Source organism: Ursus americanus, chromosome 21, assembly GCF_024610735.1.
Source record: "Ursus americanus isolate L20-20 chromosome 21, mUrsAme1.1.p, whole genome shotgun sequence".
NCBI classification, from domain to species: Eukaryota; Metazoa; Chordata; class Mammalia; order Carnivora; family Ursidae; genus Ursus; species Ursus americanus.
This window is the reverse complement of record NC_142147.1, coordinates 20,386,562-20,402,599: the sequence shown is the minus strand read 5'-3', so window position 1 is coordinate 20,402,599 and position 16,038 is coordinate 20,386,562. Positions and strand designations below refer to the sequence as shown.

The window sequence follows — 16,038 nt, the reverse complement described above, 5'->3', positions numbered from 1 at the left end:
ATTCATGCAAAAAATGAAAACAAAAACAAATCAACAGCAACATAAAAAGTGAAGGTGGAATAAAGGTAGTAGGAGGAAAAGGGGACCTAAAATTTCTATGATCCTGGAAACAGAAAATCTATTTTGCTAGGTATTTCACTAGATACTGGCTATGCAATTTATAATTAACTAACCTCTCTCTGTCTCAGTGTTCTCATTTCTAATCTGGAGGTAATAATACCTGAATAAGTTATCTTGCTTTAAAATAGACTGCCCAAAACCTTTGTGGTTTAAAACAATAATAATTATTTATTTTTGTCATGAGTCTGCAGTTGGGACAAAACTTGGAGGAGACCCCTTGTCTTTCTTTCCATAGCATCAAGTGAGGGTGGCTTGACTGAGGCTGGAAGATCCTTTTCCTAGAATGCTCATGTACATGGCTGATGAGCTGGTGTTGACTGTTGGTTTCTCTCCACATGGGGCTCACCAAGGAATGGCTTGGATGGGTTCTGAAAGTGAGAGCCCCAAGGATATCAAGCAGAAACTGTATTGCCTCTTGTCACCTAACTTCAGAAATCACATGACATCATCTCCACTGTAATCATAAGACTGCCCAAATTTAAGGAGAGTTCTTATAGACCCTGTTTTTCAATGAAAAGACTGTCAAAGTTATGTTGAAGGAAAAGCATGTGGGATGGGAGATAAAGCTTGGGCCATTTTTAGAGAATACAGTCTTCTGCAGCTCTTAATTAATAGGATGTTGTTAGAACTAAATAGGATAATATAAAATCTTATAATATCTGGCATAAGTTGTCAACAACAGTATTATTATCTGGGGGACTGTGGTCCTTCTACAAAATTGATAGGATTGCTAAGAGAAATAGAAGAAAGGATTTTGTAAGATTATAAACCATCATTTAATGAATAGTAACTATTATTGAGTATCTCTACAAAAGCCTACATTTTACAGATAAAACTGGATTCTGTGAAAGGTGTAATACATTGCCCAAAGAATGTAGCAAAGCCATCCAAAAAAACAAAAAATATCCAGTTAAAAATAGGCAGAAGACAGGAATAGAAGACATACAGATGGCCAATAGACACATGAAAAGATGCTCAACATTACTTACCATCGAGGAAATGCAAATCAAAACCACAATGAAATATCACCTTACGCCTGTCAGAAAGCCTAAAATCAAAAACAGCAGGTACAGGTGAGGGTGTGGACAAAGGGGAGCCCTCTTGCACTGTTGTGGAAATGAAAACTGGTGCAGTCACTGTGGAAAACACTATGGAGGTTCCTCAAAAAGTTAAAAATAGAACTACCCTATGATCCAGTAACTGCACTACTGGGCATTTACTCCAAAAATACAAAAACACTCATTCAAAGGAATACAGGCACCCCTATGTTTATAGCAGCATTATTGGCTATTACAGTAGCCAAATTATGGAGGCAGCCTGAATATCCATCAACAGATGAATGGATTAGGAAAATGTGGCACATATATATATATATATATATACAATGGAATATTAATCAGCCACAAAAAGAATGAATTTTGCCATTTGCACCAACATGGATGGATCGAGAGAGTATAATGCTTGGCGAAATAAGTCAATCAGAGAAAGACAAATACTATATGATCTCACTCATGTGGAATTTAAGAAACAAAACAAACTAGGAAAAGAAAAAGAGAGAGAGAGAGAAACCAAGAAACAGACTCTTAACTAACGAGAACAAATTGATGGTTACCTGAGGGGAGGTGGGTGAGGGGATGGGTGAAATAGGTGATAGAGATTAAGGAGTGCACTTGTCCTGATGAGCACCGAGCGATGTATGGAATTGTTGAATTGCTATATTGTACACTTGAAACTAATATAACACTGTATGTTAACTACACTGGAATTAAAATTAAAAACTTAATCAAATTTGAAAAAAAGAATGTAGCAAAGCCAGAACTTGAACATAACTGTTTATGTATATATAGATATAGATAAAGGTACAGTGTGATTGTAATGTTCCGATGCTGCTAGTACATGGGGATTCATCACTAGATCAGGAGAGTAGCTGGTAGAGCCTGGGAGTTTATTGTCAGAGAGATGGCACTTTTTGCAAATCTGGGAACAAGGCAGGCAAACAAATATGGTCCCAGGAAGGCACCATGGTCATTCAGAGGAATCCAAGGACAACAGTCTGCCAAGGGAGATACTGAGATAGGATTACAAGGCAATAAACAGTTCTCACAGGATCCCAGAAGAGATGAAGAAAAACTGCTTTGCCTGCTTAGGCATAAGGTTCAGCACCCCCAATAAGCTTAAGGCTCATATGGCATTCTAACAGACTGCATGCTCCATTATCCACACTACAAAATTGTTTGGTGGGTAGAAGGAAAAAGCATACAGGATTATTACCAGGCAGCCATTGATGCCCTTGCTTAAATGCGACCACATAGTAAAGTTCAATTGCTTCGGTGCAGATACTATTTTCATTGCCATGAACTCGAATGAGATTTGGAGAAAACCAGCTCAGAACAGGTTTCTGTCAATTTTCGTGTAAATTGCTAATTATTGACAGAGAGTTATCAGTGAAGACTACACCTCCCAGTTGTCCTTGACTGTGCAGATTATGGTGTGATTAAGCAGAATATGGGTCAACCTGTAAGCCACATGATATAGATAAATATAGACAGAGTACTGAAACGGATAAAATCCATGGAAGGGAACCTAAAACTTAGAGTTTAAGAAACTTGTCCAAAACCATTCGACTTGGAAGTGGTAGAAACAAGGTTTCTAACCCTTGTTTCTCTATCTTGTTTCACACAGAATATTTTTAAAATGTGAAAACACAGATAAGATAATCTCAAATTTGGCTTCTCTACTCAAACTTTCCAGTGGCTTCCACCAAGTTTAAACAAAACCTGAAGTCTTTCCCATCTCCTACAATGGCCTTTTTACATAGATGGGCCCAGCCTAACTATGTACCCTCACATCTTACAGAATGTTCCAGCTGCACTTGAATTCTTGCTTCTGTATATCTTCAGTATGTGCCCACTTCAGGGTTTTTGCCATTTGTTCTTTGCTTTGTCTGTAATTTTTATCCCCAGAGATTTACGTGATTGATTGCTAACTCCCTTCAAGAAAGTTCGGATGCCTTTGTCTGAGGGATATCTTCTCTGACCAACTAATTCCAAATCAGTCTCGATTCTCCTTTCTTCTTCTCACAAAGACATATTTAACACAAGTGTACACACTCACATCGCACATTCATATACACACACTCATGCATGCATATGCGTACCAGACACTCACACACACCCAGACGCGCATTCACACTTGCACCATTCCCCCCACAAACCATCATACGCACACACAGTCACACACTGTCTCATTACCCTCTACCCTTTAGGCTACCTTATTTTTCTTTTTTCTGGCAATGACATCAGAGTAGGCATACATTTGCTTCTTTTTTCTCTTCAGTGTGCCTCAGTAAGGGAAGAAACTTGATAATTTCATTCACCACTGGGTCTCCAGGGGCTAGAGCAGCACCTGGCATGCATTAGGTTCCCAGTAAATATTAAATAAATATATATGGACAGACCACACTGTGGGAAACCTTTCAAGATAAGGCAGTCCTTATTGATCAAACGGTGAAGGGTGATGTAAGAAGAGAGTCAACTATAGAGTTAGAAGAGTCATAACCTTGAAGGATAAAATTTGCTTTTGATTTTTTAAAAAAATATGGAGTTGTGCAAGTTTTTTTTTAAAAGAGAAGGATGTGTTTCTGGGTACCTGGCAGTGCCTTGGAATTAACTTGTGGACAATCCTGAAGACATGAAAAGAAGTCTTTGCTCTTTGAACATATAAAGACATACATGGTTCTCCATCACTTCCTGATGGGAAATGTAACTGAGTATTGTTTTCCTTTCTCACATGTGGCAGGTGACCCCACCACATCACCCTGGACCTGATACTGTTTCATCATCCTTTGTAGAACACGTTTCTTTGACAAGCAGGCCATGTGGGATCTTCCTTCCCATCCATTCACTTCTTTCATGTTTTCAATCAATAGAGAGTTCAATTTCAAACCCTTTGAGAAGTTTATTGGGATTCAATGAAATCTAAAGTCTTAGAGCTGCCAAATAAAGGGAAAGTAAAAATAGATGTCTTCTTCTTCCAGGCGTATACCAGATGTCTGTGTCAGAAGCGGCTGTCCCCGGGGAGGAAGTAGGAAGAGTAAAGGCAAAAGATCCAGACATTGGAGAAAATGGCTTAGTCACATACAATATTGTTGATGGAGACGGTATGGACTTGTTTGAGATCACGACGGACTATGAGACACAGGAGGGCGTGGTCAAACTGAAAAAGGTGAGTTAGGGGGAAGAAGCAAGTGTGTGAGCAGGCTGGTCAGCCCTGCCAAGGCAACACTGAAGGGGACGCAGAGTGGAAGGCTAAGAAATGAGAATATGGACAACTGGGGGCTGATCTGACTTTGCAGTTCAGCTCCCAGTTCTGGGGCCATAACAGAACTGTATCCCCTTCTGTTACTGCAGAGGGAGCTAGCAAAGGGGCTGGGGATGCCAGCCAACTGCCTGTTAGTTTTTTTGTGATTTGGCACCATTTTCACACGGAAGGGTAGATAGCTAGATAAATCTAGATTTTAGACAAATAGCCCTGAGCATGTAAGGGGTTTCTCCTTTGGCTCTGCCAAGCTAACTCTGTTCATACTGGCTGCTCAGAGCATTTCCCTTGAGGTATCCAAGGGTCACTGCATTGCTGGGCCTTCTGTGAAGCTTGAGCCAATCCTCTGCTTGATTTTCTCTCAAAATTGAGCCTGAGAAACAGCAGCGATGGACCTTTCCCCACAGTCAGCTTAATTGTCCCTAAAAATGTGTCCTGGAATTAACTCACAGCAAAGAGGAGTTTATTGTTTGTCTTGGTTTTATTTTAAAAATCTAAAATTTACTCAATACTCAATATAGGCTAAATGAAGTCTGAGCATCTTACCACCATTTATTTTTCAGAAAAATCATATAAAATAGATAGTATTGTCCCAATGGACAATGATATCTCAATTTAATTATGAGGAGATTGGGGCTCAGACAGATTAGATAATTGGATCCTGTCATAGTCACACAGCTAGCAGCTCATGGACATGAAATTCAAACCTAGGGTATTCTTTTCTTTTCTTTTCTTTTCTTTTCTTTTCTTTTTTTCTTTCTTTCTTTCTTTCTTTCTTTCTTTCTTTCTTTCTTTCTTTCTTTCTTTCTTTCTTTCTTTCTTTCTTTCTTTCTTTCTAGATTTTATTTATTTATTTGACAGAGAGAGAGACAGCCAGCGAGAGAGGGAACACAAGCAGGGGCAGTGGGAGAGGAAGAAGCAGGCTCCCAGGGGCTGATGCAGGCTCGATCCCAGGACCCTGGGATCACACCCTGAGCCAAAGGCAGACGCTTAGCAACTGAGACACCCAGGAACCCCCAAACCTAGGGTATTCTGCAACAACTTCCTACTCAAGACATTTTGGAAACAGCTGGGTCAGAAAAGGATTATAAAGGAAGCCAGATAGGATTCACTTTCAAGTGAAGAAATAGTTACAGTATTTTCTAAAATGGTTTTCCCCCCTGATTTACCACTTGAGAAATCAACACCTCTCCATCATCAAAGTGTATGGAGCATTAAATCTGAATTGGATGATGGGATTACCGTGGTTTTAATCAAGCATTCATTTTCAACTTGGTTTTGTAGCATGAATATTAAGCTCCTTGGTGTGATGGGAAAGATTGGACTGTAACACTGATAAAAAATTAATTTGAAGAATCAATAAAGAGGCCAGTAGCTGGAGAGCAGACAGGAGTAGAGTCGGGGAAATTCCTGGGAGGAATCTTTCAGTTAGGGAAGCAGAGAAAGATGTACTCTTGGAAGCTGACTTTTTGCAATACTTGCAAACATTGTTGGGTTTGGGATATATCATATGGGACACAAAACAAGAGAAGGTAGGAGGTGACTCTTCCATGAAAGAATATGGAAGTTGAGGTAAACTTTGGATACTTGGAAAAGTCAGCATTAGTGACAAAGATATTAGTGGCCGTGGCAGCCTAATCAACCACAGAGGGTTGTGCTAATCACTCTCTCTGGTTTTCCTCTAGAAAAGTAGCTGAGTGACTTGTGTGTTAGCATAGAGCTGTCAGCTTACCTTGTTAATTAATATTACTATCCCTTCTGCTTGACACTGACATATGAGCACTGACATCAGCAATTCCTGCCTCCCGCCCTTTGCTGTTCAAGTAATTGGGTAGTTGGTTATGCTAAGGTTGTCACCTGTTTTCAATGTATTCAGGGTATAAACACATACTGTGTCTCTAAGATCCTGAAACATTTAAATCACCCCAAGGAACTCACACATCACAAATGAGCTCTCTGCATATGATTAATTTGCACATTTTCCCCCAATTCAGTGTGTTTATTCCAGGCAAAGGAATAATCTTCTATAAAGCACTGAAGTCTAAGTTTAGGGCACAGTATGATGTTATCTCATTTGTAAAAGAATGTTGCTTGAACTTGTAGCACAGAGTTCTAAATGTCCACCAGGAAAGAAGAATTTTGAGGGGTGAACGTAATAGTATGGAATGATGGACCTTATGGAAGTCATTATACATGATTTAATAATATAAGAGAGTATAGAGAGATCATGGACTATTTTTCTCTTATATATTCTTCAATATAGTATTTTTACTCATTTCTTAATTCATTCACCCATTTTTCTACCAAGAGTTATTGAGTTCTTATTCTTCGTAAACAGGCCCCCTTGTGAGAGGCTGGACATCTGAAGTTGAAGAGACAGAATCCTGGCTATAGGAAGGTCAGAATTTAACAGGACAGTTAAGTAAAAAGACAATTAAAATAGAGCAGGTTTTCTCCATCTGGGCATATTAACATTTCAGGACTGACGATTCTTTGTTGTCCGGGGCCTTTCTGTGCATTTTAGGATGGTGAGCGGCATCCCTGTCCTCTCCTTGTGAGATGTGAGCACACACACTACTGCACCCCACCTGTTGTGATGATTTAAAAATAGCTCTAGACATTGCCTCATATCCCTGGCGTGAGGTAGAGCGGAATTGCTCCCCAGTTGAGAACCAACTGTGATAAAGTGTGATAAAATCTATGAATATGGGTCAGGAATGACTTCTTACAAAGCAAGAATTTAATCCTTGAGAAGTAGGAATTTACTAGATAGGTAAAGAGAGGAAGCACCCCCCCCCCCAAAAAAAAAGAGCTCCTGAGGGGCTGGTATTGTAGAAACAGGACACATTTAAGAAACTTGAAGAAATTCAGTCTTGAGAGTTTGAGATGGATACCGTGGGACCAGTTGAAACACTGTTGTTGGAATCCAAGGGTGAAATCACAAAGAACTGAAGAAGGCACAACAGGTTAGGGTGAAGAATTTAAGAGATATTTAGGAGAGCTAGAGTCATTCATGTATCAAATAGCTTAGGAAGCAATATATATTTCTTGAGTATTGACTCTGTGTCAGACACAGTAAGTGTCAGAGGTGTAATGGTGCATAAGAGAGAACCTGCCCTCAGGATATTCAGACAGTCTTTGTGTGGTTAGCTGAAGAACCAGTGTGAAATAAAAATGAAACATGTCGGTGGCTTGGTGGACTTGGGGAGGAAAATCCAATCTGTTCGTTTCAACGCCCTTGATCGAGTGGGCTCCTATTTATGGCACAGAGATTCTGGCGCAGTTTCTGAGCTATTTCCTTTCTACCAAATAAACTCCTTGTAAAGCATGTGAGAGCAGCATTAGAAGATGTTTTAAATATCCCCTATTTTAATAGAACTATTTTTATGTCTGAGTATTTTTTATATTCTTTGCCCACATGTATATACATATGGGTATATAACATTTGACACAGTTGCAATCATAGAGTGATCTGATTTGTTAACTTAATGTCACATCAAAAACATTTTACATGCTGTTATATAATATACATAATCATTTTTAATGACTACATAACATCTCATCCTATTGATGGACCATTATTTCCTTAATAAAATCTCACAGTTGGATTTGGTGTTTTGTGTGTATATTTCCCCTGATTAGATATAACCTTTTATTACATCTGATAAACACCATGCATTTTTGAATATTGTTTGTTTTGGTTTTCTGTTGGATTAATCCCTCAGGGAGAATTCTCAGAGGTGGGATTAGTAAACTAAGGGGTATTAAGATTTTTATGGTTTATGTAGTGTGTTGCCTCATTTAACTTTATTTCAACTACTCATAACATGGATATAAATGTTCATAGGGGAAACTACCTTAAATCTTTTTTTGGAAGGAGTCAAGGTATAAATTGTAGGTAAATGCATAAAGGTCATTCATCCATCAACCCTGCTCCCCATTCGGTCAAAACAATTACTGTAGATCCTCACTTGTTACAGTCAATCCCAGGGAGCAAGGAAGCAAAGATCAACAAGACTTACCAGAGTCCTTTGGGATGCCCCCTTCCCCACCCACCTAGCAAGACTGAGAATAAGGGGCTGCAGAAAGGCAGCTCAGGGAAGTTGACTTCACAAGGCAATGAGGATTGGGAAGACCACCAGAAGACTTAGTCACATCCCACCAAACAAGAAAGGACATTCCAGACAAGTGTTTGCAAGGATTTGGGGAGTTTTGCTTGGAATCTGAAAAGTATCGGTCAGACGGCAGTGTGACTATAGTAGCCTCAACATCAACAGTGCTGTCCAGTGGGAACATGGCTCTGGGCTCTGGGTCCCTAGCTGTGTGCCTAAACCGAGTTCAAAAAGTTGTGCTCTAAGAGCATCAACAGGCTACCTGAGACTAGAAAGTTTCTCCTTCCCTGCTCTCAGAACTATCACATTCCAGTGTTTCATATTGTGTCATATTGTGTAATAACTGGAGAGTTTTTGAGAAATTGTAGCAATCTCATACCTGCAGCCCATCAATAACATTCCTTTCTGCTGCTCAGTAACCCAGAGAAGGACAAAAGAGCTGCTGAGTCCCAGAAGGGTGGATTGGCCGTGTCCGATTTTTCCTGCAGGAAGAAGAGTGTTCCCTGAATCTGTGGTGTTGGGAGTGGGAAGATGATGGAAAAACTTTGAATGTGTTTCTCCTTCCTGAAACTGGAATCATCCTTAGTTTTGAGCTTTGTAGAATTAGGTCAGGACTAAACCCTATGATTATATGCCCATTCACAATAAGTGTTTGCCAGGCAGTTGACAACAGCATGGCAGGCAGATGCTAACCTTAAAAGACCTAACTCTTTCCAAACATTTGGTAGCTCAGCATCATCCCGAGTGCTAATTAGAAAGTTCTGTTTCCTAGGCATTCGGGCTTGTTTCTCTGCCACAGTTGTACTTTTCACCTTTGGCTGATTGATTCATTGTACCTCTTCTCATTCCGAAACAGGGAATGTTTCATCAATTTCTCAATAACTGCAATCATTCAAATACTACTTCTCAATTTTTCCTGAATCTGTGTGAAACCTATATTGTTGATAATTTTTTTCTTTAATCAGGCTTCTTTTAAACATATATGCATTCTTTTAACAGGGAAGCATTATTCTAATTGTCCTATATCACTTGCCATAAATGGAAGGTAACCTAGAAATGAATGCAATCAAACAAAATGATGTCATTACATTCTAGCTAGATAGTTGTATCCCAGTCTCTCAAAAGGAGATTAGGAAGCATATCATATATGGTATACTCAGGTATACAGATGCATCCTTGAGCTGTTTGGTAATAGAAGAATTAGAAAAGGAATACTAGTGTCAGTAAGTAACTTAATAAGTGAGTGAATGTCATTCAACAAATCCATCCACCAAAGTTACCCATAAACTACCTGAAGTCATCTTAAGGGCCACTGTTGGTCGGGGTCCCAGAATTTGGGAGATGCTACAGGTCGGAAAATTAAAAATTAGATTTTCAATATGATTATGCCAGCTGTGTGTGTGTGTGTAAGAGAACAGTCATCTAGCAAGACATACTTGTGCTGAAATTCAGTGGGTATTTTTATTACCAAGATTCTTAGTACTTTACAGAGTGGGCTACATCGTTTACTTTTTGCAGTGTTTTAACTCCTTTCCTTAGATGATTTTAGTGAGTGATTTGGACAGCCTTAGTGTTGTTATTATAGAAAGAAGTTCATTTTCAATGATGTGGTCCTTCTGTGTCTGTTGTGCTCCTGGAATTACCCACGGAGCACAGTCCAGATTTCAGCAATTGATTTGTCTGATTTTCTGACCAAATGGCTCAGGTAATTCGATATTGAAGAGACACTGATTTTCTCCCTTTGAGGAGCTATTCACTCTGCCCTGTAAAACGATGTGGTCTTTCTCCTCCATGATTCTTTCAAGGAATTGGTTGTCAATCTTCTCTTCTTTCTTGCCAGCCCGTAGATTTTGAAACCAAAAGAGCGTACAGCTTAAAGGTAGAGGCAGCCAACGTGCACATCGACCCAAAGTTCATTAGCAACGGGCCTTTCAAGGACACTGTGACGGTGAAGATTGCAGTGGAAGATGCTGACGAGCCCCCCATGTTCTTGGCCCCAAGCTACATCCATGAAGTCCAAGAAAACGCAGCGGCTGGCACGGTGGTTGGGAGAGTGCATGCCAAAGACCCTGATGCTGCCAACAGCCCCATCAGGTACAGACGTTTATTTAAAAGCCTGGATGAGGAATTTTCGAGGCACGAGGTTTTAGGAAAGCCCTGAGGGAAGCACATTCTTCAGTTTGAAACAGGGTCCAAGCTAATCCAGTTCAACGCAGTGTAAACAAGATTAAGATTTAGAAGATGTGAGTTTGACTCCTCCCCTGCCACTAACGTTTTGGATCAGCTCGTTCAAACTACCTAATTTCTGTCTGCAGCGGGCTTGCCAATGTGTTGCCGGTGATGCAGCTCTCAGTGGGGCCTGTCTCAGGGAGCTGTGCTGAGTAGGAATAAGGATTATGAAGTAATTATTGTAATTACAATTTATTTCTATGCTCCAGTTACTCTATTACGTGTGTTAGACATAGGATCTAATGTATCCCATCAACTTTATTTTATAGGAATTGTTGTCACTTCATTTGAGGGGAAATGGGTTCTCCGTGGGGCAAAGTGACTTGGCCAGAGTGACACAGCCCGTGAACAGGGGGCTAGGAAAGCAAGCTCTGTCTAGCTAATAGCTATCGAGCACTTTGAAGAGATAACAAAGGGCCACAAAAATTGAGGCTGTTTTTATTATTATGAATCGATCTTTGTGACTTAAAAAACCTAACTAGAAAAGTGATTCAGAACCCTGCCTCCGCCTCTCCCCAATCTGTGTTAATGAGCGATGAGGCTGATGAGGAAGATGATAGAGATGAGAAGGGAGGAAGATAGCCAGAGAAGGCTGGTCACACATCAGAGATGTGGATGGGACAGAACTGCACAGCTGCCTGAAACCTGGTCTGGGCTCGTCCATGGCCCTTCCACTGATTCCATTTTTTTTTTTTAAGATTTTATTTATTTATTTGAGAGAGAGAGCAAGAGAGCAAGAGCTAGAGAGATTGGGGGAGGAGCAGACAGAGAAGGACGAGCAGACTGCACTGAGCGTGGAGCCTGATGCAGGGCTCAATCCTAAGACCTTGAGATCAGGACCTGAGCTGAAATCAAGAGTCAGATGCTTAACCACCTGAGCCATCCAGACACCCCACGCTGATTCCCTTCTCACCTGGACTTCGTCTTCTGCCTCCTCCTGGTCTCTCTGCCTCCAGTGTCTCACCCATCTTTCTGTTGTCCTATAGCCAGACTGAGCATTTTTAACCACACATCCAGACATCATATCAGACTTCAGACCTCAGTTATCAATGATCAAACTGTTCCCCCTTGCCGCTCCCTCCCGAATAATCCCAACTCTCTTATTTAGTGTCAGGCTCTTCTTGGAGCCTCTCCATCCCGATTCCTGCTGTGCCTTGCTCATCTCTTCCCTTTTCGGTCTACTTTCCTTTGGCATCAGACTCTGAGTTGCAGCTAAATGGGACCACTTCCTATTCTTTGAAGCAGAACCTACACTCTCCTCATTCCTGGCCTTCGCCTGTTCTTCCTCCCTGTGGGAGCTCTGCTCCCTTTTCTTTCAATCTTGCTACATGGTACTCATTTTTCCTGCCTCCACTTGGGCATCACCTTCCCTAGAAATTCTTCCAGAGCACCCTACTGATGGATCAGATGCAGTTTCCACCTCACAGTGCTCACCACGCAAAATCACAGTGACTCCTTATGTTATGTGTTGTCCTTGGTAGGCTCAAGGAGGGTCAGGGATGTCTTTCTGGTTCCAGGGTTGATAAGTTACAGCCCACAGGAAAAATCCAGCTGCCAGCTGCATTTTGAGGAACCTCTATACTGTTTTTCATAATGGCCCTATCTTGAAGAGATATCTACACTCCCATGTTCACTGCTTTATTCTTCCCAATAGCCAAGACATGGAAACAACTTCAGTATCCATCAATGGATGAATGGATAAAGAAAATGTGATATAAATGGGTGTGTGTGTGTGTGTGTGTGTGTGTGTATAAATGTTGTCAGTTGCCTTTAAATCCTTGAATGTTGTCCCTTTTGGGAGAAAGAAGAGAATTGCCCTTTAATGGGCATCTTCTTAGCCCCAGACAATGTGTGACACTAAGTTATTTAAACTAATCCTCAGACAACCTTTGAGGCTCTGACTGCTTTAGGATGCAATAGATGGAAATACTGAGCCTCAAAGGCGTGAAATGCAGTCTTCAAAGTCACATGGCCAGTTCAGTATTGAAGACTGGACTTCAGTCCAGATCTGCCTTCAGTCCATTTTGAGCTTCCTACTCTAGCCAAACAGCCACCAATGAAAAAATTTCTCAAGAAGGTTTGAGTACGGTGTTCTTTCTATGCAGGAAGAAATATTATATAATGACTGAGGATTGGTGTAACAACACTTTAAACTACTCAAAAATGTCCATGGTGTGGATTTTAAATGAGTCAGCTTTGGCCTTAGAATATCAAGGTGCATTAGCAACACATTGGAAGAGTGATGACGTAAAAGTACTTGGAACAACTGCTCATTTCCTCTCTGCCTCATGTCTCCAGGATCCACATCTGCGATTGGTTATTTGGGTCATGTTTTCAGTGGTAGCTGTTCTGTGTATGTAGGCAATTTCCGTGTCTATAATTATCCAAAGATGCTCAGTACCGCCCTTGAACCCCCCCTTACCCACTCAGTCTCCAAACAAATTATAGAACATTCAAATCTTTTTATGTGGTTTGTCTCCTGTCCTCCTGTCTGCACTACCTAATTTCCTGATGGTTTATCTTCGCTTGTACAGGAATTTGTGTCCTTGGACATGTGGGTAGGACACTGTAGCATCAACCAGACTCTTTGCTGCATGGAAATTTTACAGATCTTTCCTTCTCAGAGTCTGTAGTATGAGATACACTTTTGTTCACTGTTGGCTTTTTGAGTTATTCTCTCTTAGCTTCCTTGGCAGTAATCTATTCATGTCTGGACAGCACCACCGTGGGGTCTTCACTAGTCTTTGATCCCTGTCCAGGCAGTGGGGGCTGCCTGAGATGCATCCTTTTGACTTGGACCTCTCTCTCTGTCCCCTCATCTACAGCACTTCTACCCATGCATGGTTGAATTAACGCTCCAGATTCTCTGCCTCAGGGCTGATCTTTCTCCCTAGTTCTACTCTGTACCTATCCTGCTGTCTGCTGTGAATTTTCACACACTTGCTTTTCTCCCTCACTGGCTCACTCATTTATTTAAACTTACTTTTGGGCTCATACTTATTGTGACACCCTTAAAAAAATTTAAAAAATAAATAAACCTGACTCTACCTTGATTCTGTGAAACCTGAGGTACAGCTGACTTGTTACTCTCTTAACGTGGAAGCATTTTCCTACTGACTTTGTTTTTGTGTTTCTCAATGTCTCCTCTGACACTCAGGCGAGGAACTCTCTAGGACTCTCCCAGCCTCCTACTGGTGCTCTCTTCACCACACAGTCTTCTGTTCCCACTCTCACTCCTATACCAGTTCCTGTACCCTGTCACCTTATTCAGATCCTAACCATGTCTCTGCCCTTCCTCCACTCTCTCTTGCTTAGAACATCTTGCCCACCCTACCTTATTAAGCATCCCCATGGTCCAATTCCACTTATTTGTTCCTCTGATCAAAAGCCGCCTATGATTTTTCACTGGCTGTAGGTTGAAGGTCATACTCTGTAGATTGACATTTGAGAACTTCCATTTACTGTCCACAGCGTGTGACACCAGCAACAAGAAAAAGAAGAGCAACTATGCTTTGTTGTACTGTTTACAGTATGAGAGGCACTAGGTTATATATCTTAACATGTATCATCATTTCATGTAATTCTTTAATTCTTACAGAGAAGCTAAAAGCTAGGTACTGTTAATATTCCCATCTAAGAGATAAGTCAGCTGAGAGTCAAAGAACTTAAGTCACCAGCTTATATGTACTGGAGCACGAACTTGTAGCTAGGACTTTACACAACCAAAATTCATGCCCTTCGCTTCTAGAGAATAACACTGCATTGTTAATTATCTTCTTCCTGTGAGTGTGTCTTGTCATGTCAACTAGATAGTAAACTCCCTGGTGGCAGGGGAAAAAGAAATTCTATTATTTTTGCCTCCTTTTCACAGAGGGCTATCTACTGAAGGCTATGTTACTGAGCCTCTCCTGACATTTACAAGGTGTAAATGGTTTATCTTCAGTTTCCCGACTGGGGCAGGGGATTCATCATTCCATTCCCACAGGGAGCTTCAAAGCCTAATGATATCATGGATGAGCTCTTGTCTTTTATACTGTGAAGTGCAGCTCCATGTGGGGGACCTCTGTGGAAACAACATGATCTAGAATTGGAAGATACGGGTTCTAATGTTGGCTCCCCCAGAAATTAGATAGTGGGCCATTTGCAAATCCCATCATTTGTAAATTGAAGAGATTAAACTCTCTGACATCCACGGTCTTTGCCACCTTTAATATACCTTGGCTTTTATGACGCTCGATGAGCACCTTCAGACATCTGTATTCTGTAAACATTAGGAAAGCACAGCTAAGCCCTCCAAAAGCAGGAAACCACCCAATTATGAAGCCCCATATAACTCCCAGAGTTAACCTAACTACGTTTGCTTTTCGTTTTGGAGACAGTATGGCAGAGTGAAAAGGAAAGGGGATTTGGAATTCAATAGACTTATTAAAACCAGCACTCCAGTACTTTTAACTCTGGGTATCCTGGGCAAGATATTTTACCTTACCACACCTCAATATAGGCCATTCTTCTTGTCCCATCTCCTGCCTCCCTTTGCCATAAATATGATCCAGTAATATTCTGGAAATTATTTTGTCTTTTGTTAGAAAAAAAGCAAATTTTCTAGTGGACTGGAGTAGCTAAAACCTTAGAGCTATGCTATTAGGCACAGCCCATCATGAAAGTGTGGGGAGAATGCTCTACAAATGAATGACCAAGGCTGTTTTGCATATTTCACCATGGAATTCAGAACCAAGCTCCCTGGGATCCCCTAAAACCAAATAAATAAACTAAATGAGTTCATTCAAAATAGAGTTAGCACTTTTCTTTAAATAAGGAGAAAACTGATTTTTAGGACCATAAATGATCCTTGATGATACATTTAGATAAGCTTAAAACTATTTAATATTTAATATTGCAAAAAGCTGATAAAGGTTTGATACATTTGTGACTTTCTGAGTAGTTTGGGAACAAGGCAATCCCACTTCCCAAATGCAGTTTCATAAATATTCAGATGGTGGGTGATTGTAGTAAATATGAAGAAATATGCAACATGTCATTATGTTTCTCAATCAAATATATGCTAAACAGCTCTTCATTCATTGTACTGAATAAAGAATTCCAATGTGGCAAAATGATTTCTATAAAAGATTCATGTATGAAGTTTAAAAAGTAAATTTGATTATAAAGGAAACCTAGCTCAAACAATTCATTGAAAAAGTTGTTTTAAATATAGCATGGAGAAAATATTCAAATATTAAGCTGCTCGAAATGTCTCTGT

The 16,038-nt window shown here is 40.5% G+C and overlaps 1 protein-coding gene across 1 annotated transcript in view; it reads left to right on the top strand.

Moving 5' to 3' along the window:
* The window catches only part of CDH11 (cadherin 11), a 144,785-nt gene that overhangs the window by 109,370 nt on the left and 19,377 nt on the right, over window positions 1-16,038 (top strand). Inside the window, exons 7-8 of the mRNA XM_045814877.2 lie at window positions 4,157-4,344; window positions 10,390-10,643. Of these exons, the coding sequence (XP_045670833.1) occupies window positions 4,157-4,344; window positions 10,390-10,643 (442 nt within the window). The remainder of the gene's footprint in view (window positions 1-4,156; window positions 4,345-10,389; window positions 10,644-16,038) is intronic.